General features: G+C 40.4%; 3 protein-coding genes across 4 annotated transcripts; 2 read left to right on the top strand and 1 right to left on the bottom strand.

Annotated features, from left to right (window-relative positions):
* Positions 1–337: 337 nt before the first annotated feature.
* On the top strand, positions 338–3,823 carry LOC104453490 (G-type lectin S-receptor-like serine/threonine-protein kinase At1g61370). The gene is made up of 7 exons (XM_010068049.3): positions 338–1,707; positions 1,782–1,952; positions 2,063–2,274; positions 2,357–2,567; positions 2,663–2,900; positions 3,065–3,215; positions 3,289–3,823. Exons 1-7 carry the CDS (start codon positions 411–413, stop codon positions 3,589–3,591), a joined length of 2,583 nt encoding a protein of 860 aa, XP_010066351.3. The 5' UTR covers positions 338–410; the 3' UTR covers positions 3,592–3,823.
* A 3,032-nt stretch (positions 3,824–6,855) lies between these two features.
* LOC104453489 (amino acid transporter AVT3B) lies at positions 6,856–8,803 on the top strand. Its single transcript, XM_010068048.3, has one exon. The coding sequence runs from the start codon at positions 7,255–7,257 to the stop codon at positions 8,539–8,541; it is 1,287 nt and encodes a 428-aa protein (XP_010066350.1). The 5' UTR covers positions 6,856–7,254; the 3' UTR covers positions 8,542–8,803.
* Positions 8,804–10,808: 2,005 nt separating this feature from the next.
* Positions 10,809–22,066, bottom strand: LOC104453488 (epidermal growth factor receptor substrate 15-like 1). 2 transcript variants are annotated; one of them, XM_039302223.1, is made up of 13 exons: positions 21,550–22,066; positions 19,155–20,274; positions 18,370–18,573; positions 18,061–18,290; positions 17,465–17,539; positions 16,980–17,051; positions 16,804–16,902; positions 16,533–16,604; positions 16,343–16,457; positions 15,772–15,840; positions 15,065–15,413; positions 13,533–13,659; positions 10,809–11,839 (listed from the first exon to the last, which is right to left on the bottom strand). In XM_039302223.1, the coding sequence occupies exons 1-13, from the start codon at positions 21,697–21,699 to the stop codon at positions 11,159–11,161; spliced, it is 3,363 nt and encodes a 1,120-aa protein (XP_039158157.1). In that variant the 5' UTR covers positions 21,700–22,066; the 3' UTR covers positions 10,809–11,158. The 2 variants fall into 2 exon arrangements, with proteins under 2 accessions (XP_039158157.1, XP_010066349.2); XM_010068047.3 differs by having other exon boundaries at positions 18,061–18,287.
* Positions 22,067–23,503: the final 1,437 nt, after the last annotated feature.

Genomic DNA, 23,503 nt, shown 5'->3' with positions numbered 1-23,503 from the left:
GTCGAGGAGGATGATACGAATGTAAACTGAGAGGCTGGGTCAAATTTGAACAGTGGCGAGGAACATTCCCGACATTTGATAGTCAATGAGGATTTGCTCTTCTGAATACAATTGTTTTTCAGCCATCCTTTTGACTCAGCTGATTCTGATGTCACACAGTAATTTCAAATGATCTTTTGGGCCGTTCTGTGTGCCCTCGTGATCTGAGACAGGCATTATCTGCACCGTGTACTTAGTTTGCTGATGAAATGTACTTTGGACAAGCAGGAAAAAAAAGGATTTAAATGACATCATACCTTCAGCTCCAAGGTTGGACTTACAGAAGATCTTGATCATCTACTCTTGATCGGAAGACAGTGCAGAATCAACCAGCCCACCGAACTTGCTAGGTTCATACAGTCATTCTCATTATGCAACTTAAGATTGCTCGGTGCTCTTGCTTGGTTGTCTTCTTCCTGCTTCAGGCAAGTCATACAGCCTGCGGTGCGGGTTACAATCTTACTACATCAAAGCCGCTCTTTCCGAACCAAACTCTCGTCTCCCCTGGCCAAATCTTTGAGCTTGGGTTCTTCACGCCGAACGGGTCTGAAAATCAGTATGTTGGCATATGGTACAAGAACTTCACACCTTCTAAAATCGTGTGGGTGGCCAATAGGTATGTACCGCTTGTGTACACAGATAGATCTGCGAAATTAACGATAGGAAGTGATGGGAATTTGAAGCTCGTGGATGGACAACAGAGTATAGTTTGGTCTACGAATGTCTCTGGTCTGTCCAATTATATGTCAGCGACCCTATTAGATAATGGGAATTTTGTTCTGCAAGACGCAAATTATAGTAAAATATGGGGAAGCTTCGAGGATCCAACAGACACTCTTCTTCCGAGCATGAAGTCGGAAGTAAATGTCAGGACTGGAGTGAAACAGTATTTAATTTCCTGGAGAAGTGACAGTGATCCCTCCCCTGGAAGTTTCTTGACTGGAATGTCGTCAGAGATGCCGCCTCAGGCTTTCACTTGGATTGGTTCGACCCCTTACTGGAGAAGCGGGCAATGGGACAAATCAAAATTTATCGGCATAGAAGACATGGACCAAACGTACTTGAGTGGTTACCGTGTCGAGCAAGATATTCAGCAGGGTACCACTGACTTTTGGAAAGATAGTTACAACAGCTCGTCCTTTGCATACGTGTTCATTTCGCCTGAAGGATCTCTTAAGTTGGTGTACTGGGATGATGGAGCTAAGGCATGGTTGATGGATTGGACAGTACCAAACAATACTTGCGAGATTTATGGAACTTGTGGTCCTTTTGGAGTTTGTAACTCATCTAACTCGCCTATTTGCAAATGCATAAATGGGTTTGTGCCAAAGTCAAATGAGGAATGGAATAGGGGAAACTGGACCGGAGGATGTGTAAGAGAGACAGAATTGAATTGCCACCAAAACACAAGCACATCGGCTTCAACAAATGTAAAGAAAGATGCCTTTGGGTCAATGAGCCAGATGAAACTACCCGACTCTGGGGACTATTTGTCAGGCGTTGGAGATCAAGAATGTGTAAGCTGGTGCCAGAGCAATTGTTCTTGCTTGGCTTATTCTTATGTCAGCAACATCGGGTGTATGGTTTGGACTAAAGGCCTCATCGATCTTCAGGAATTTACCACCGGCGGGGAAGATCTATTTGTTCGAGTTGCATATGTAGAAACAGGTTAGAAATTGTTTCACTGAGATGAGTTTGAATGACACCAGTCATCTTTTACATAACTCTCCGTCCCATTTCAGGTGGCTCATCAGATTCATCAAACAAAGCAGGATCATCAGATTCATCACACAAAGCAGGATCATCAGATTCATCACACAAAGCAGTTAGCATCAGCCTGAGTACTATTGCCGGGATCATGTTCTTTGCCGTATTGATTTTTGGTCTTTACAAGTGGAGAGCTAGGAAAAGAGGTACTTTCAAAGAGCCACATTTGTGTTTTCAGAGGATTGTGCTTCTATTTTGTTTCATTTTCCATTGCTATGAAGAAGGTAAGCTAAATCTTCATTAATAATAAACACAGGAAACTTGAGCAAAATTCCAAGGCGCCTTGACTCGGTAAACACACCTGAAAATCTAGGTGAACTGGTACAAGGAAACGCATGGAAAGATAAGTTGAAGAATGATGATTCTCTGGATTTGACCCTTTTCAGTTTTGATAGCATACTACTAGCTACAAACAAGTTCAGCATGACAAGTAAACTCGGCCAAGGAGGGTTTGGCTCCGTTTACAAGGTAAAACCATCCTGCAGGATATTCGATAAATGGATTTATAGATATAATTTAATGTCTAAATGATATTGGAATTGCGAAACAGGGAAAGCTGAATGATGGGAAAGAGGTAGCTGTGAAAAGACTTTCTAGTAGCTCGGCCCAAGGGGTTGAAGAGTTCAAGAACGAGATTGTCCTTATATCGAAACTCCAACATCGAAATCTTGTTAAACTCATGGGTTACTGCATTGAAGGAGAAGAAAAGATTCTGGTGTACGAGTACCTGTCGAACAAAAGCTTGGACACCTTTCTTTTTGGTTGGTTTTTCCCTCACCAATGATTTTTGTTTGTAATGTATTTTTTGACTTAGCACTAAAAATTGAAAACAGTTCATGTTTGTCATGTTCGTCAGATTCAAGAAAGAAGGCAGAACTCGATTGGGGAAAACGATTTCGAATTATTCAGGGGATTGCAAGGGGGCTTCTCTACCTCCATCGAGATTCTTGCCTCAGGGTCATACATCGAGACTTGAAAGTGAGCAATATTCTCTTGGATGAAAAGATGAACCCAAAAATTTCGGATTTTGGGCTGGCCCGAATGTTTGAGGGCACTCAAGTTTTGGTGAACACTCACAAAATTGTGGGAACACTGTAAGCTCTCTAGTCCTACTTGAATTATCAATCCATTGAGTCAATCTTTTCAAGCGGATATATGTGATTGAGTTGTCGCAATGAACTTCTCACTTTATGCATGTTTTATCCTGCTGTCCTTTAATTCAATTAAAGAGTACCCAACGTGTTGTACTCAACTGCAGTGGCTATATGTCTCCTGAGTATGCCATGGGCGGAATGTTTTCAGAGAAGTCCGATGTCTATGGCTTTGGAGTGTTACTACTGGAGATTGTTAGCGGCAAAAAGAACACGGCCCTATATGACCAGGGACAATATCTCAATCTCCTTTCCTTCGTAAGTGCCAAATTCCAACCTCAATCGATATTGTAAGTCACTGGCGATATTGTTACAGTGTTCTCTCTACTAGGCATGGCATTTATGGAGTACGGGGAGAGCATTGGACCTACTGGATGAAACAATTGCCGTTAGCTCTCCGTTGGAGATAACAAGATGCATCCATATGGCGCTTCTCTGTGTTCAGGACCACACCATGGATAGACCGAACATGTCCGATGTGGTTCTGATGCTAAGCGGTGAATCAGATCTTCCTCAGCCTAGACAGCCTACATTCACTTTCCAAACTGAAATGCCAAATGGTGGTATTCGACCACAGCAAGAAAGCATCTGGTCTGTCAACAATGTCACCGACACGACGATCGAAGGAAGATGATGGCTATATTTCTTCATATTGTTTTCCTTTTTATGGCAGATTTGTGTCGTTATATTCTACAATAACAAGTGTTTGATCGAATTTGTCTGCTCTGTACAAAAGGTTGAAGGAAATGCGCCACTTTTACATGGAATTTGTCTGCTCTGTACAAAATTATGCTGTGAAGTATGAGCTTGAACATATACCTTTTTAACTGAACATTATCCACGCTGGAATTTGTTTTGATTTACAATAGCTAGAACTGTTGGTATCACTAAGGAGATCTACCAAGTAATCACCATCACCGCTCATCACCAGTTTCGTCATGAAGAATTCATTTTCTGGTCTTTTAGATGAATCGTGAGCATTGATGCATTTCCAGGTTAAGTATGATTCATGGATACGATTTACCTTCTGCAGAATCGATATGAAGTGTCATCTATGCCTATGGCAATTATGTTGCTGCCCTGCAGCCATAAATAATTCTCAGTTATCCAAGAAGGGGAAAGAAAACGGAAAGTGGCAAAAAGCTTGAATTGTGGAACAATTCACTAAACATGAGCTTGTGTTATTGCATTAAAGGAAACATACGGTGATCAAATTTGATCGGAAGCAGCTTCAACCCCCCGTACGTTGTCTGTACACTGGAAGGTCAAGTCCAACTGGAAACAATGGCCAAGAGAAGAATGCTGGAGTCCACTGGCTTCTCATCCAAAAACAGTTCTCGTTAGAAAGGCACCATTTGACCCGCAGTGAAGCTGCTATCACAAAATCAAAACGGAGCTGTCAAACACCAAAGTCATCACCGGATCTCTTGGCGTTCTGGGAATGCACTCGAACTCGGAGAGCCATCATCAGCTTCCAAAACACGACTTAATTTGTTCAATACCGTGACCTTCGAAGCTATCACGAAGAGGGCCTATGACCTCGCACCTTTCAGCAACACACCGTAGCCGCGTAGGTAAAAGGGTTAGAAAGACGACGCTGTGAAGCCATTTGAATAACGTTACAGAAGCTTAGAAGAGGGTGCTCTTTGGCTGATCATGTGAATGCAGCATGGTCGTTAACCAAGAAAAGTAGATTCCGCCGGCAGGGTGCAGACAGAGTTTCGCAGCTCAGGATGTTGGCATCTTCGGCGCAATCACTGAAACATGGCAAAACAATTATCAGTCCAGTCCAATCATGGCCTAAAGGGATTGTTGCATTTGTACATAGATTTACTAAAACATGGATGTTTCGTAGTTTCTATGCACCGTACCAATTGCTACAAAGGTTTAAGGGAAATGACACTAGTTATTCCTTAACTTTGATATAATGTGCAATATGATTTTTGAACTTTTAATTTGTCTAATGCAGTCCTTAAACTATTCATAAATGTTCAATTTAATCCATAAACTTTAAATTTGTTCAATCTAGTCCCTTTAACAAATCGTAAATGTCCAATGTCATCCTTCAATATTATTTCACAAGTTTTCATAATTACACTATTCCTAGAATTACAACATATTTTTTCATTTCTATCTATTATCTAAATAAATAAAAAATGCCGTATTTTTATTACTTCTTTACTCTTTTTTTTGTCCTTACAAATGTTATGATAGTTCCAGTTAAGTATGTTGTAACCTATGATCATTATAATAGTAAAAATAGAACCTCATTTGAAGTAGTATGTGATTTATATAACTGCTATTTCAATTTCGTAATTTATAGTTTTGGTTACATTTAATTAAAAACCACAAAACACAAAAAATTGACGATTTTACCTATTTAAAATAGTAGGAAAAATTAGATTAATATAAGTATGATTATATAAATTGATAATTTTTGGATATCCTCATTAGAATGCTTATTTATTAAATAGTAGGAATATTAATTCAATATAACTTTAAATCTTGTTCTTTAATAGAAAGAATACGTATTTGATATATCTTTAAAAATTGATATCATTTTAAGTGTTTTCAAAAGAATATCTATATTTGATATTAATTTATCCATAGATAATTGTATTTATGTTGATCTAAATAGTATTCCGATCTTTTAAATAGATAACCTTTTCAAGTTTAGCGTCTTGTATTTTCTTCAGATTTAGTTAATAACATAACATAAAAAATTAAGATAGTTAAAATATCAATCCAATACTACCCTAAATGAGGTTTTCGTTTTACTGTTATAGAGAGCGTAAGCTACAACATACTTAAATGGAACCATGTAACATTTGTAAAGACCAAAAAAGTAAAAAAGAAAAAGTAATAAATGGAATGCATACTTTTTGTTAATTTAGGATAATGGATTGAAGTGAAACTTATGTTTTAAAACTTGAGCAACATAGTAATTGTAACAACTTGTGAATTGAACATGACGTAGGCCGATTTAGGAGTAATTAAAGATCATATTAAATCAATTAAAATTTTAATAATTAGATCAAACAATAAGGAATAATCCAACGACCATTTAGAACAAATTAAAAGTCCAAGAATGACATGGTATACATAATCAAAATTCAAAGACAAGTCATTTTTCCAGAGTTTTAGAGGTGACAGTTCTTTTTTTTTTCCAAGGAAAATCTTGAAGGCTGCCACAAATACAACTAATGATGGATCAAATTACATTCCGAAAAAGGTGAAACAGACAAAACCAACATGAGCTCAAAGGGTTGGACGAAAAGAGGCCGGTTAGCCAGTGGAGGACATTGGGAGCTCTGTCATGTCATGTGAAAACATCCCACGTACATGCATTGAACCAGAAAGCCACAGCCAACCTAACCAAAGTAAAATCACTTTATCTCACTCCATAATTAGTCTATTGATTTTTATTTTATTTTTAATTTGGAAAGTCTCTCGTGATTCCTCAATTCTTCCTCTTTTACACGTGAGGAATTTATAAATTTCATAAAAAAAATTCAGACCATGATTGCAAGATATTTTGCTGTGGAAAAAATGAGATGACCTCATAACATAAAATAGTATCAAGATCTATGTGCCTATGCCAGATAATTTAACATATATATATTAAAGAAAAGTTTTAAAGAGGCTAGAAATAATTTTATTTTTCCCTCGAAATATCTGGCGAATTCTGATAATTTGTCACGGTGTAATTTCTCTACTAATCCTCTGGGCTCTTGGTTTCTCCCTCTTTCGCTCCTCGTAATCCACTTGTGTGGTGGGATCCCCGCAATAATTAGGTCATTCCCAAAAAACTTGTTAGGATCTTTTGGGATCCTATTACATTATAATATGTTAATATATTAATATATTTAATCATTGTATTTCCCAAATTAACACGCAGTTGTCTCTCCACAGGCAAACTCCATTAACAAGCCTGCCTACCCACCTTCTCTCTCTTTCCCTCCTCCTTCCTTCCTCCATATATATCATCTTCTTCTGCAGTTGCCAAGATATTCAGACAACCATCACCATCACCACCATCTTCATCTTCTTCTTCTTCATCTTCATCTTCTTCATCTTCATCGTCACCGACCCAGAAGCTGAACCGTCGTCATTTCATCGCTCGCGGTCTTTCTCGTTCTTGTTCAGGGGCAATCCCCGAACCCAGCTGTAAAGCTCCGATTTTGTCGCGCGGAATCGGCAAAAGTTGGGGCCTTTCTCCGGGAGGGATCCGTTCGGCGGCGACCCAGTTTCGGATTCGGAGGTGGTCGGATCAGTCTGGGGTCGAATTTGGGGGACCATGGGTTTCGACAAGGAAGCGGGCTCGTCGTCGCGGACCCTGACGCCCATCCCCCGGGAGGACACGCCGCTCCTGGGCAAGCCGCGGCAGCTCTCCTCGCAGGCCAAGACCTTCGCGAACGTGTTCATCGCCATCGTCGGGGCCGGGGTCTTGGGCCTGCCGTACGCGTTCAAGCGCACCGGGTGGCTCACGGGCCTGCTCATGCTCTTCTCCATCGCCGCCCTGACCTACCACTGCATGATGCTCCTGGTCCGCACCCGCCGCCGGCTCGAGTCCGTCGACGGGTTCTCAAAGATCGCGTCCTTCGGGGATCTCGGGTTCACGGTGTGCGGGTGGATCGGCCGGGTCGTGGTGGACATCATGATGGTGCTGTCGCAGGCCGGGTTCTGCGTCAGTTACTTGATTTTCATCGGCAATACGATGGCTAATTTGTTCAATTCGGGTCCGGCTACGCATGTGGCTGCGTATGTGAGTTCAAGCATATGGGGCATTTCCGCCAAGAGTTTCTACATATGGGGGTGTTTGCCTTTCCAGTTGGGCATAAATTCAATCAAAACGTTGACGCATTTGGCGCCTTTGAGCATTTTCGCGGATGTAGTCGATCTCGGCGCCATGGGCGTGGTGATGGCTGATGAGGCAGGGATTGTTTGGAAGAACGGGGCGAATGTGCAGGCCTTTGGGGGCCTGTCTGTGTTCTTTTATGGAATGGGTGTGGCTGTTTATGCTTTCGAAGGGATCGGCATGGCGTTGCATTTGGAGTCCGAGATGGAAGATAAGAGGAAGTTTGGGAAGATCTTGGCCATTGCGATGGCCTTTATTGCGTTGATGTATGGAGGATTTGGATTGCTGGGTTACTTGGCGTTCGGCGCAAACACGAGGGATATAATTACGGCAAACATGGGGAAGGGCTTGATTAGTACTATAGTGCAACTGGGTCTTTGTATCAATTTGTTCTTTACCTTCCCTTTGATGATGCACCCAGTTTATGAAATCGTGGAGAGGCGATTATGGGGCGGACGATATTGCATTTGGCTGAGATGGCTGCTGGTGTTGTTAGTGAGTTTGGTTGCCTTGATGGTGCCTAACTTTGGGGATTTCTTGTCATTGGTTGGAAGCAGCGTGTGCTGTGGACTGGGATTTGTGTTGCCGTCTCTGTTTCACTTGCTGGTGTGCAAGGAAGAGATGGGTTGGATAGGCCTGAGCACGGACGTAGGGATTTTCGTGCTGGGATTGGTGCTAGCTGTTTCAGGGACTTGGTATGCACTCACGGAAATTTTCTTTTCATAGGTATGGTATTGATCTTCGTTTTCAAATTTCATAACAGGGTAGCGGTGTGATAAATATTTGCATCACTCTATGTCATGAGAATGGACTCTTTCCCTGGACAATAAAATTGATGAGCGCATAGTACTTGTTTATCCTATGGAAAAATTCAATAAGCAGTGCGTATATTAGTGTGCTGCTAAGCAGAATCATGTGAAATGTAAATGCGATTTCCATGTCCTCAACTTTCATCTTCTACTGATTATATGTTGCTTTTGTCTGATCAGTCAGTTTGTTGGGTACGTTAATTTCCTGTCGACGATCTTTTATAAACGCCTGCAGCATTTAGTTTTCGAGTCGAGCAGTGGTTGAGTGAATTAACTGTACAGAGAGTAGTCAGGTAAAGCTCATAGCGGTATGCTTATGAACTACATCTATTCACTGGAAACAAGTTTTGGAAGTAAGTCGGGCACCCCTTCGGGAGTTTATGGTTAAAAAGTTCTATTCGTTACTTCCTTGGAGGAACTTGAGCGTTTCCATACCAGATCCCCTGATAAGTGTAAAGCCCTGCTCAGTTTCTAGTACCTGCAAAATGCTCGATCTTGTCATCTCTGCAATGCACAGATGGCGCATGCCTTTTTGTCGGTGAAACATTGGTTTGTGTAAATGACTTGCTCACCGGCGTTGGCATGTCCCGAAGGTGCGCGACAACTTTCGAGAAAGCTTTTATCTCATTGTCTGATTGGGTGATTAATTTCTTTGATAAATTGAAAACTGAGTACTGAGTCCAAATGACAAGTTCAACTTAGCTTTCATATGTCAACTTTCATCTTGCTCCGTGTTCTCTCGCGGAAAATTTGGATTGATTTCACACAATTCTCGTCTACTTGGTTTCTTGGAACGGTTTAAACTACTCGAGTAAACAACCTTAGCAATGAGAGTTTTCAAGTTACAGGGCATCCCTCGAGTTGGCAAAGTTCTCTTGACATTTCTTTGTCGATCTTCTTCCCTAGTCTGAGAGAGAGAGAGAGAGAGAGAGAAGGGAATTGAAAACTTGAAAAATGCTTCCCCCACCGGTGTCCGCTTCTTCATTGGTTTTGTGCCAGCATTAGTAGAGAGTCGAAAACTCATGCTGGCATGCACGGCTCGATGCTTTTTCACTCGCAGGATAAGTTTTCGAAATGGCGTGACGTTCTCGACGTATGAGGCCAATGTTCTTCGTCTTTCACCTGAAAACTGAAGAATCTTTTCAGCAATTGAGTAACAAGGCCTTGATCTCCTTTTCCTCCCGAACTTCAAACCATCCTCTCGTGCCGCAAGAACTACTGATCGTTCGATGGGAGGAGCAGTCCTTTGAAGACGACAAATCTTGGTATCCATTACGATGTGTTTGTATGGATGTTTCTGTGGATGTGTTTGGAGACAAAGGGCAAGGAGAATAAAACTAAAAACAGCAAAGGACGTTAAAACACGTACTCAGTTGACAGACGTAACCATCCTTAGGAAGTCGCGTGTCATGTACTTTGTCAAACCTCCTAAACAAAACCGTCGCACCTTACAAACATTTTAAAAATTATTGATGAACGACCAAGATTTGTTTATTCGCGATTCAACGGTCATCAATTTTCAAGAATCTGATCCTTCTAGAATTTGGATTACAGCTGGAATTTCAAAGGCGGCTTTCAATTGAGAAGGACACGAATTTGGAACGATGCAAATTAATTACGTTTCAAACTTGAAAGGCGGCTTTCTTTCGAGGACACGGATATGGAATGAAGGACGATGCAAGGGCGACTCTTCTTTTGTTTGGACCAGTATTAAGCCTCGTGCAGGGACGGTCGCATTTCATCCACATCCGATAAGCTTAGCGAACTTCCAAAAAGATGACTGAAAGGGATGGAAGCCGTCCTTATCGATGCAGAAAAGCTCAATTTGCCAGTCCGATTCATAGCAAACTTTCTTTATTCAATCTTACCTTCATCAAGTGCCGAGGAACACTCTTCAACAAATGCGTATTGCTCAATACTGCTTAGAGTCATCAATCAGTAATTCGGGATCTTGCAGAAATCACAATATCAATTAGACTCCCGACAAGGAAAACAATATTCTGATCAACCTTGTAACCAACAGCAAATAATACTCTTAACCTATAGAAACAGATTAAAGAAAACACTTCCTCACAAATAACCCGCTTGGATTCTATGCAAATCAAAGAATTAAAGAACACTTAACGAAGCAATCCTTGTGCTGGAAGAAAATAGCACAAGCCGCAATCGAGTTGCAAAGGAAACTAGGGCAAAGGCTATTTTATTCATCCAACAGTCCGAACGGTATCAAAACAGCTTTTCTATAGCCGTAGTATGACATAAAGAATTTAAGATCCTCAATCAGTAGAACATGGAAAATTAAGAATTCGAGAGCTCTAAAGCAAGAACAGGAAGAAAGAGAAGATATTATCCATCGTTGGAGATGCCAAAAATAAGCACAGATCACTGAAAAGCTATTAATACACACAAAAATAATACAGGAGAATACCCTATGGTCCTCCAATCGGTTGAGAAACACAATGCGACACACAGAAACCACTTGGTGAACTCGATAGCCCAGTCCGGGAAGCAACGCGGCATGACTCTTTTCCCAGCTAGAAGGCACTCCAGTTATCGGAACTCTTTGGAGTATGACCCCAATTATCTGAACTTTTTGGAGTTTGACTCTCCTTGGAAGTCCTAAATGGGCCAGTCCCAAAAGGATCTGAATCATCAAATGACGGAAAACCATGACCCTGGTCAAAGTCGACACTGCTGCGAATCGAATCGAATCGTGTCAATGTTTCGCGCTGGGGAAAGCTTTCACCGTCGTGTGTGCTGAAAGAATCAAATCTCGAGAACATATCGCGTTGGGGGAAGGTTCCGCTGTCTTGCGTGTTGAAAGAATCAAACCGCGAGAACGCATCACGCTGGGAAAAGACTCCACTGTCGGGCATGTTAAAAGAATCAAATCTCGAGGAGCTGTCGAATGACGCTCCTGATGGCTCACCGTATTTTGGAGAAAAGCCTGAAGTATAGAGTGGCGTGCTGGGAACAGATTCATCAAAAAATATGCTCTTCTTCTGTCCTGAGGAGCTGTCGAATGATGGCCGTGATGGCTCACTGTATTTTGGAGAAAAGCCTGAAGCATAGAGTGGTGTGCTGGGAACAGATTCATCAAAAAACATGCTCTTCTTCTGAAAACCAGCCTGTGGTGGCCCAGTCCGGATAGGATTAAGGCCAAATTCCATCGATCCAAATGAGTAGTCATCTTTGAATCCTTCATGATCCGTATCCTACATCACACACAAAAAGTGAGAACATGATGAAAGTTTTCTTGAGCATAGAGAAATCGACTGCTCAGCTATAACTATATGGAAGTGCGATTGACAAAAAGTACAATGAGAGTTTAGCACTAAGGCTGTCAGAATTACTTATATACTTAGGGTTCAGAAAGATGACCATCAATTGAATCTTTAGATCAAATAACAGAATCGTAAGATTTCACAACTAGATCCAATGACACCAAGCGTGAGTAATAGCTGTGAAACACCAAGAAGAACAATAGTTTACCTGATTAAGCAACAACATAATGTTAACAATAACGATGACAACAGACATGACAAATGTAATCACATTAAAAGAAAATACAAAGCCAACTTCCTTTAACATATCTTCGTATCAAGTGTCAATCAAATGTCTAGAGACTTTTTGCTTTTCCAGAGACAAATCAAATCTACCTCAAATATCCAGAACTAGTTAGTGCAGTGTTCTCAAGCTCAAATTGAGTCTTAATTACAGAAAATGATTTTGGGAACTTATCAACCAGCGTTCAGAAAATCATGAGATGAATAAGAATCAAAAGAGAGATTAAAAGTGCCTTATAAGAAATCCAAGTGTATTAGAAGAAGCGACTCTATGCATATCCCAATAAAGCCACTCCTCCGTAACTTGCTGATCTGCAGACTGCAGTAGCAAAGGGCAAAGCAGTAGCTTCAATGGCCTTCACCTAATACAGCAGGTCATGGTAAGGCTTACAGTTTACGGCAGACTTCATTTCTAATGGTTTTACAAAACACAATTTACTAGTCCAATGAAACAAAGGAGTGCGATAAAGCTGGTGTAATCGAGCCAATCCAGTATCTAGCTCGACCCCAACTTGCCTCACATGTCGGCTCGACTCAACTCAAAAACAATCAAGTTACAAATAATCTTCGCCTATTTTCCCCTGAAATTATATAATTGCAGGGGAAAATATTTTAAAGATCTTTGTGTCTGAATCTGTAGTTAATTTTTTTTAACAAACAATAGAAGCTTGATTAGGCTAGTGAGCCTATTGAGCTAAGCATTGGTGACCTCGAGCTCAACTCTCTGAAGATGAATGACAAATGGGACAGGACAGTTAGGCTCTTCTGCCTGACAAAGATGTAGGAATATTTTATAACAGTTCAATCTAGCAAGTCAGCAATCTCTACTGGTGAAACAAGTCGACGTGTATTTTACTTCTCCATTCCCAAAATAGATCACTTTCCAAATTCTCAATTTTTTAATCAAGCAACTTCAGGATTAAAAAGAAAAAAGAAATGAAACATGATTTTGACAATAAAGCTCAGCTCCAAATTCCACACCAGCCGCACCTAAAATTGCACATTCGACGAGATAAAGAAGACCCTCAACAATTCCAGAACCTAAAGTTCAATAAGTTGGCACAATTTGACAACTTCTCTATTCGCAATAAGAATTGACTTGATCTCCCAGATAATAATATCAAAAGAATGAAACTTTAAGATAAGTCTGTGCTACCCAGACCAAACCAATTGGTTGAAAGTAAAACCTCATAATTCTTGTATGGGGGCACTCACCCAGCTGTTCAGATAACATAGTTCGTTTATCTCTTAGGTAGACATATACCACAGATAATAAGCCGCATTCAGTAACCAATCTTTGGAACATCTAAGCATCCACTAGATGGTACAAGAAGAATCTTACCTTGCTGGAACTTACTGGGTTGAATCCCCACACGGAATCTAAATCATCATTTGTATCGAAAGTTCCCCATGCTGGTTCATCAAAACTCCTATCCTCATAAAGAACAGAGCTAGCGGCCTCATGATCACTGCATGTGGTAAAAGTACACATGCAGTTGTCAGTGAAAGTAATATTGGCATGCTGAAGTTGATCACACCATAACAAAAGAGCTCCACCTCCCATACAACACCACAAAGTTCAAGGATGTAAGGTATAATGATAAAAAGTAAGCTGAAGATCCCTCACGTTAAAAAGAAGATCAAATAAAATGCCCCTTTTAGCTGGAAAATGATTGTCCTTTTTAAATGGGGGGGAGAAGAAAAGAAAACTTACATTCAGTGGGCTATTTTCATTTCTGAATAAACATCAAGTACCAAGCAATTGTTAAATTCGAATTAGAGCTAACTCTTTTCTTAGGTGTCTTGAATACACCTCAAACTACATGAATGTATATCTTCTTTCTACACAAACAAAATATGAAACACAAACCACATCCCCGCTGGGACCATACCACAGGAAACTGTCCTCTAATGGAAAACTGTAATGAGTACTTTAGCATAAAAGGGAACACACAATTCAGAAACCCAAACTCCAAAATGTATATGTTCTTTCTATATATATATGTATGTATGTATGTATGTATGTATGTAATCATCAGAAACCCAAATATCAAAGAACACTGGTCTATCTGCATTTCATTTAGCCCCTAACGTTTGCTAACATCTCTCCTCTGTCCCTCACAGCTCCACTAAACAGTAAGGGCAACAAATGCCAAAATCAAGAGGCATTAGTCCAGTGTCCCAGAAGAGACCAATAAACAACCAATCACCAAGGATTGTAGAACTAGCAATGCAGCCCACAACATCAAATGAGTGGTTTGAGACCAAAATGCCAATGCTACAATCAAGTTTTAGCAAAGATTGACCTTTGGCATCACATCACAACTTGACTAAGAGCTCTAAAGAATTAAGATTCTTCTCCAAATTCAACAGTCAACAATTTACTAGACTTTGAACTCTATTAGAATTCTAATTTCAACTTTTTATTTGATGAAGATTATCAAATTGTAGCACATCTCCACTTCAGAATTGTCATGCAATTCTTCCCTTAAGTGTGATGCCTAAGAAACGTTAGAGTTGATGCTTATAGAGATGCCATGCCTATAATGATTTACTTGCTCTGAGTTATCTTTCATTTTAAGTTCTTTTCAAGTTCTCAATCTAATCAGGGTGACTCACTGCTCTGGGAAGCATTGTCCTACATCGACCGAGGAGCAGATGAAGTTTGCCGGCAACAATATGCACATAAGTAACACTAACAAAGGGGAGACCTAGATTTCAACATTTTCATTTTAAGTTCTTACGTTTGCTGTAAGGACAAACTGCATCCTACCTCTACTATCTGAAACGCATGCCATGTCTTAAGTTGAATTACCAAAAGATTTACCTTCTCTCTTTGCTTAAGTGGCATTGTATTGTACTAATATTTATTACCTTTGAGTTTCTTTGTCATAATGCAATGAAGAATCCACAGCGGTTGTCTTTCCATATCCAGAATCCGCAAAATCTCTAGAGGGGCTTTCAATTGTACTTGTAGCAGCAGGACTGCTCGGTGCGCTTTTGGGTGTGCCATTTTCACTTTTGTTGTGGTGTATTCCATTTTCGACTGCATGCCCATCTGAAGTCAAAGGCTTCTCTTTGTCCACATCTGCATGAGGTGATGAAGGGGCTACTGGGCTCTGAAGTGCAGATGGCTTTACTACCTGAGCCGATGAAGATTTCTGTTTAGGGGGTGCTATGACATTTTGGACATCAAGCGTGAACTCCTTGACAAATGTGAAACCTGAATTGATGGTACAGGGCTACATCATTAAAAACTGCAGGAGCATTGTTTTACATATAAATCTGCAGAATTGACGAAAGTACGCTAGAACCACTGATAACCATTACATTCAACCCTGACAGTTAAAATTACAAGCCAATGCATCATGTAATCATGTAATCCACAAAGAAATTATGTCAGACTGTGTCTCACTACATGCCAACTTCCAATAACAGTATGCTGCTCAATGATAAAATCATCCATGCATTGGGACGAGACAGTAGAGACGTCACAGGTCAAAATTATTGGGCAACTCCAATTAAAATACCTAAAACAGGAAAATCCGCTATCATAAAACACAGAGGATAAAATAGCACACCTTCTTCTTCGAACTTATCCCAGTCTTCATCCCAATCAGCAGCTGTCTCTTGGATACCAGTCTGCCAGCCTTCAACCATGAAGAAGAAAATATTAAGCAGCCAGATGCATCAGTGAAACTAAACTGTTGCGAACACGAACAAAACAAATAGACAAACATAAGAGAAGAGAGCACATGAGATTGATCAGCTTAATTGATCGCAATAACCTGTAATCATTACGTAGTGCACAAGAAGCATCCCTTTCAATAATATTCTAGAGCTATGTTTAAATGACTCAAAGCTAATCGACGAGATAGTGACACATAGGCTAAGAGAAACAATCACTGTGCACATATGAATCAATTCATCATTCTTTCATCCTTGAGTTGATAGAAGTTGACCTTCTCAACCACTCCTTAAGCCATCTACTTCTCACAAGGAAAATAAATAGACTATACAACCACTGAAACCTACATTAACTTAATTAATAAAATAAGAAAAACATTGCAAGTAGCAACCAGAAGTATGTTGTTACACTAACAAATTCATAGAGATGATCGAGAGAATTAGAGATATGTAGAAGGAAATTACCAAAAGGAAGTTCAAGTAGTGAAGTTGGCTTTGCTCGTAGTCCATACTTCTTGCAGCGCTCATTGAGATTTTTCACAAGCTCATCAAGATCTGTCTGGATATGTTCAGCACGGCCCTGAGAAGGGGAAGGGGGGGAAGGCAACTGAGTATTTCTTTAATATTTAAACAAGCCCACCAATTAATTATTTACCTGAAGAGCACCATCAGCACCACCATCTTTTTCCATGCTGACGATAGCTCGGTACAGCTCCATTTTCTTCTCCTGTAAGAAAAACAAATAAAAACATCTAATTGAAAGGGAAACATAGCTCCATTCTATTCAACCAAAGGGGAACATAGCTCCCATATTTTGCTCTCTTCAATTTGAATGGCCAGTGTTTTATTCAAGGGCTAAAAATATCAGATAAATTACGCAAAACCCATTACCCAGTGACGTCACAGTCTACCGCAACAAATAATACCTGTAAATCGCGGAATGTTGCTTCTTCAATGGTTAATTTAGAGGCCACATCTCCAGCTTGCCTGCATTTCTCTTCGTATTTTTTCGCTAAGGCCTCCACCTAAGTCAATAGGTCATCATGTCAGGACCAATACAATAAAATTGCTTATATTTAAAATATGAGCATTGAACAAGTACCTCACGTTTGTCACCAGATACTCTTTCCATGATTTCATTGAGGCGATTGTCACATCTGCTCTTATACAGAACCTATCAAAGAAGGGAAGTCAAAGGCAGGCCAGAGGAACAGATGATATCCTCAGACTACTGAGAAAATGCTGATATGTTAAGAATGTACAATTGTGTAATGATGGTTTGCAGCCATTAAGACAGAGACATAATTAAAGTATCCAAAAGGTGAAAGTGAGATGTAGTGGGTAGATAAGCTGAATCAAGTTTTTCTATTTGGTAATCACTAAATTGTCAAACCAACTCATGACATTGGATGACACAGCCAACATTTGGTAGGTAAGAGGTTTATGTAGTTAATGTGAAAAAATGGCAATACTGAACTAAAACACACGAGCCAAATCACTACATGGATGGACGCTGGAATTGTGCACATCCTGAATAACACATTCCTTTCAATAACAAAGAGGCCCATACAAAGAGAAATTACTCACGAGTTCTTGCATCTTAGTACGGCAAAACTCAATTTTCTCTTTAGCATCCATTATTTCTTTCTCCAGCTCCTCCACCTACAGTGAAAAAAAAGGTCAAAAGAATTCGTTAATCATTGCCAAAAGCAGAAAAAGGATCCAATCTTGATTATATAATCTTTGAAATCATGCTTGTGAAAATTGAACTCCAAAAGTTTTGGAGAAAGGCAGCTGCTACTAGAACCATCAATTACTTCATGATGTAGATGCAGAGGGAAGGGCAATCTATACTTAAGTCAGTATGGCACAAGGGAGATCCTCTATATGATCAGTAACCATGTATGCAACTGATAATGGTCTGCCAAGAGTTACACTTCAACGAGTTTTATCTTATACAACTCAGACTTACAATGGCATGGTTCATGCAAATGTAAATTATGAGCCAGAGTGGAGAACATTGGATTGCTACTTACAATACCTTGTTATATGATACTTCTTAGATAGCCAAAATGCTTTTCAAACGGCCATCTAATAACTCCATACAAATTACAAACAAAAAAGCACACTCCAAATCACAAATCAATCTCAAACAGATAAGAATGGACCAAGATCCACATTACCTTCTTATCAGCATCCATCGCTTCCTGGAACTTTGAACTGAGAGAACTCTGTTCCTCCTTACTAAGCTGGTCCACAAGGTGCTTCTCCAAAACCGGAACTTTTTTCTGCTGCTTAGGCTGTACCACATCATCCGATGGAGGGGCAGCAGGGGGTCTTGGAGGCCTTCCTCTGGGTGGATGTGCCATGTGCTGAGAAAAAGGTGCAGCCGTCCCTTGTTGCTGCAAACCTACTAAAAACAAAAGGCATAATTTGATTATGATGGCAGAAACGTTCAAGCAGTAATATATAAAGAGTTGTTCCATCAGTACCAGATGCCTGCGCCGAAGCTGCATTTGCATATCCCGCAGATGGTTGACCAGGGTGGTCAAATACAATGTTGCTTGGAAGGACAGTTGGAAGAGTACGTCCCTCTCTATATCGCTCCAACAAATAGAGTGCAATACAGAACTCCCTGAGAGAAAGCATGCTATCATTATCCTGATCCGACAAGTCCCATACTTGCTTTAAAATATCTGACAAAAACACAAACAGGCAGTAGATGATGAGAAAATTTGTCCAAAAAACGAAAAGCATCAACTCCAGAAATAAAAACCAATATAAACAAAATAATGAATAAGGGTTAATCAAACATACACTTCAACCCCAATTCAAAATCCTGTGCAAGCCCATCATGCAAAATACAAAAAATGCACTCATCTTAAAGTTTCATGATTCATCCTATAGTTACCAATGGAAAGCTTCTACTTTATGACTTTTTTTTTCAGGGTTCAGCAGAACATTCTTTCATCACTCCTTCATTACAATGCCTTTAGGTTGGCTACAATAACACTTATGAAACCCATAGTTCATAAAAGTGACTAAATTTTTCATTATAACGCATCTAAAGCTTCATTTACTTCAATATTCAGTAAGAATCATCACTCCAACATCCAGAGCTTGATGGAAAAACCAGCAGAACACTCAACTAAAGAAATTACCATTAAAGAGAATAAAAGAGTGCCAGTTTAGATGTTGCCCATTTTCAATCACTGAAATAGCTAACTAGTAGAACAGCCAATTCCATATATATATATATATATAAAACAGATTTTACCTCGAGGAAGTCTCCAACTCAGAAAGAGGTTGCGCGCCTGTTCACCAGTAATTTTCCCATCTTTGTCTTTGTCTACTTCCACGAATACTTTCATATATTTCTGAACATCTGTTTGAGTCATTTTGGGCCATGGCATCTGTGATTGGCTGGAAGGTGCATTGGCAGATGGGAGTGAAACCACAGGTGAGGAAAATCTGGATGCACTTGCAGCTGAGACCTGCTGAGCTGGTCTCAAAATAGACTGAGCTGGCCGGGGTTGCCCACCTCCAGGTTGCACAGCATATGAAGTTTGCAGAGAGTCCAGAGCATTCGGCCGAACAGAAGGCTGATTAGCAGCAGACAGAGGAGAAGTAGCCAATGAGTTAGGTGCACTGAGTGCAGAAGATTCTTGCCGTGGTTGAGGTTGGCTTGCTGAGAAGGCACCTTCTCCGAAAAAAGAGTTGGAAGCAAATCCATTGCCTGAAACACCCATTTGTTTGGGATCCCTAACATCTGGCCTGGATGGTGTTGCAGAGGGGCCCTGTGGCCTAGGTGGCAGTGAAGTTTCATGGCCTGGTGTAGAAATCCCAAATCCATGTGGTGTCATTGAGGAGGCAACTCCTCTATTGGGGACCTGTGGGATTGTTCCACTAGAAGGTCCCCCCATCTTTCCACCAGTCCAATCACTTGAAGTGCTTGAGTTTGGAATGGATGGACCCACTGCAGCACCTCTCACAGGAAAACCCTGGGTGGGAGCACCCTGTGTTGATTGCAAAGCTGAACCGGATACTGCCGGCGGACGCAATGCACTAGTTTGAGAAGAGAGCTGCTGCTGGCTTAAGTTTACACCAAGAGGCGCTTGTGATACTCCAAATCCAAGACTCTGGGGAGTTGATGAAGCAATGACTCCAGCTTGAGGAGCAGCTGCTTGTGTGCTAGTGTTTGGTTGTGGTGCAGGAACACCAGCAAGATTTATTTCTGGTGCAGGAATTCTAGCAGTGGCTGGGCTATATAATGCAGCCTTCACAATTTCAGGAGTCAGTTCCCGTTTTTTTTGTGCAACTGTTACGAGTTTAAGAGCGTTATAAAATTCAGCCCGACCAAGGAAACCAGTCCGATTCTGGTCAGCATAGTCCCATACCTTCGAAAAAGAAAATGATGTCAGAGGTGGGGATGATTTAGAATCTCTAAACAAGGCAGTCGACTTCAATGAATTGATCCCCTTAGCAAGTTGTAACATGAAAAAGCATCTTCAAATGCAAAAGGACAACACATCTTTGCATGTACTCAGGAAACACCATTCAAATGTCGACTTGCCATTGTAGAACTTACTCCTATAACCTCCAAATGAGTCCACATAATAGCTCCAATATAAAACGTCAAGTTCATATACAGCCAACTGCAGAGATATAAACTTCACCAGAAAAAAAAAAAAAAAATGCCAACTAAAATAGAAGAACACAGAGAACCAACCACTGTTAAAACATTCATATTCAATCCTTCTCCGTTTGTATATCTCTTCCTCTCACTCTCATTCCTCAAATCTTTCTTGTTGGTTTCAGATCATACTTCTATTCACCCTTGTAGCTTGTATAAAAGGCATTGTTCAGCACAGATGCTGAATCAATTCCAATGAACTTCCAAATTTGATCATCTATTTGCCCAAGCAAGCACTCATGCATTTGCACTGGGCACTCCTTAGACTTTACCCATTAGGTGTGTCCATTTCCTCTGACAACAGCCACCGTCTTTGATACGACACTCAATCCAGAGGGATATGAAAAGGTTCTATTTTCACACAACAATGTTGTCAAGAACAGTCTTGACATGTTAATATGGTGACACAACCCGGCAAGGAATTTTAATGTGCGTATATGTGTGGAGGTGTGTCATCACAACATACACATGGATTCATATAGTAGATACAATATCTTTTTTCCTGGATATGCACAGGGACAATATCTTTTTATCGGCAAAAGAAAGGAAAGAAAAAAATTGTGCCTTGCACAAAACTCCGCCTACGAGTGCTATTAACATACAATGCTTAGATAATTAGATCAAGAAACTCCAAAGCGGCTATCTAAGTTCTCGTGACTTTGATCCCACTCCCACTCACCTTTGATATAATCTACAACGCGAACTCCATTCTCTGATGAAGACTACACATTTACATTTCCATCTCCCAAATTCAACCAACCACCAAGGAACTCTCTCATTTGACCTCCACAGTAAGCACTACTACTAAAAACCACTTAAGCATCTAAACTATCCTCGCAACCCTATGCGCGCCACTCCCCTCACCCCCAAAAAGCGTCCAATCAGCCGACGCGATCGAGCACGCGACCCGACCGCACACAACCCACACACACAGACGCGCACGGCCCAAACCCAACGAAGAGAAGCCATCCGGAATCACCTTGGCGAGGACCGGCTTGGGCAGGCCGGAGGCCTGGAAGAAGGTGACGGCCTCGAGGCCGCTGATCCGGCCGTCCCGATCCAAATCCGCCCTCCTGAAGTACAAATCGAAGAGATCCGCATTGGCCGGCTGGTTCTGCGCCGACGCCATGGGCCCGTCCCCCCGCCACCCACCCACCCACCGATCGCCGCCCGATTCGGGAAATCCCTCGCCGCCGCCGCCGCCGCCGCCGCCGGGTCAGTCAGAGCGCGGGATCACGGAGCCACAACATAGAGACAGCGGCGGCTGCCGCCTTCGCCTCCGCCGCCGACGACCCGACCGAAGAGGAATCGGAGAGAGAGAGAGAGAGAGATCGGCGCCGGTCGGCGAGGGTTTCGGCCGCTTCCCGATTCCGGACTTCGCCGTCGAATCGGAGATTGGGAGAAGGGGAGGAAATGGGGAAATCGGAGAGACTGAGAAAGGAGGAAATCGACGAAGATGAAGAAGAAGAAGAAGACGATGACGACGAATGACGATGGCGACGGGTTTCTCTCCCGACTTTTTTTCTTTCCTCCGATTTAACCTGCGGAAACCAATTTTTTTTTTTTAATCAAATGAAAAAAATGATGGTCTCCTTCGAGTTCAAATGAAATGATATTTAAATTAAGGATGAATGCACTAAAAGTCTTAAGATTTACTACCAAAATACAATTGATTCATAAAATTTTAAAAGTTCTAAAACTTATCAATGAAGTCTCAAAATTTTTGAAAGTGTAATTAAATTTTAAAATTTATCACAAAAATGTAATTGCATCATAAAATTTTTAAAAAAATGTTATTAATCGAGGATTTGATTTAGTCAATTATACAAATTTTAAGACTTAATTGCATTTTTGAAAGTCTTAAAATCTCACAAAAGTGTAATTGCATTATAAAAATTTTAAAAAAATGTTATTAATCGAGGACTTGATTTAGTCAATTTCACAAATTTTAAGATTTAATTGTATTTTTGAAAGTTTTGAAATTTTATTGTACTTTTATAACAAATTTTAAGACTTCATGACACTTTTATAATAAATTTTAGGATTTACGAGGACTTTTTGAAAATTTTAGAATTAAAGTACACTTTCTTGATAAGTCATTGTATTTATCCTCTTTTTTTTCTTTTAGTCATAACTTATCCCTTTAAATTATCAGTTTAATTGAACTTTGGGATTAGTAATAGTGCCGGAAGACAAGGGCAAAATGGGGAGATCGCGCCGATTTCCGGCCCAATTGGCGGCCCATTAATTAATGAAGAAAGGGACTTCTCTTCTTTTTTCTTTTCTTTTTTTAATAATGAAAGGGACTCGACGAAATGGGGAAAAAAATGAAATTTTAGGGAAATGGGGAAAGGAAATTTTGTTAGGGAGGGGCCTGTCGAGATGAGATGCATAAGCCTAATCATCATAGCCCATCGATTTGGCTTTTCTTTGTAATCCCAAAAAAAAAAAAAAAAAAAAAAAAAAAAATCTATTTTGACAATATTTCGAATTTACTTTTTAACAAGCGAGCATAGCATTGTTCCTCTTTAGGTTTTTTTTTTTTTTTTCCTCCTTGAATGAAATGAGTGATGAAACGCGACCACTTGAAGTATGTATGGAATAGTGCTCGACTTACACCGTATGGAAAATTCTAATAGCATTTGAATCTATCTCCATTTTCGATGCCGGTAATTTGATTTATCTCGAATATATTATGTTATCAACTAAAATTTGCTTAACTAAAAATAGAAAATGCAAACTAATCCAAAATTAGTGCTTTGAAGATATATAATTTTTTCAGAGAAACAAATTGTCTAGTCAAATTCCCATCTATTTCGAATATTTCATTGTCCTTGAAGCGTTGAATCTATATTTCGACAACCTTGAAGGAGAGGTGCCGTGGGAGGGGATTTATAGAGATGCAAAGTGCATATCAATAATTGAAAACAAAG

Source organism: Eucalyptus grandis, chromosome 9 (genome assembly GCF_016545825.1).
Source record: "Eucalyptus grandis isolate ANBG69807.140 chromosome 9, ASM1654582v1, whole genome shotgun sequence".
NCBI classification, from domain to species: Eukaryota; Viridiplantae; Streptophyta; class Magnoliopsida; order Myrtales; family Myrtaceae; genus Eucalyptus; species Eucalyptus grandis.
Note: the sequence above shows the minus strand (reverse complement) of the source record. Positions and strands in the feature narration are given on the sequence as shown.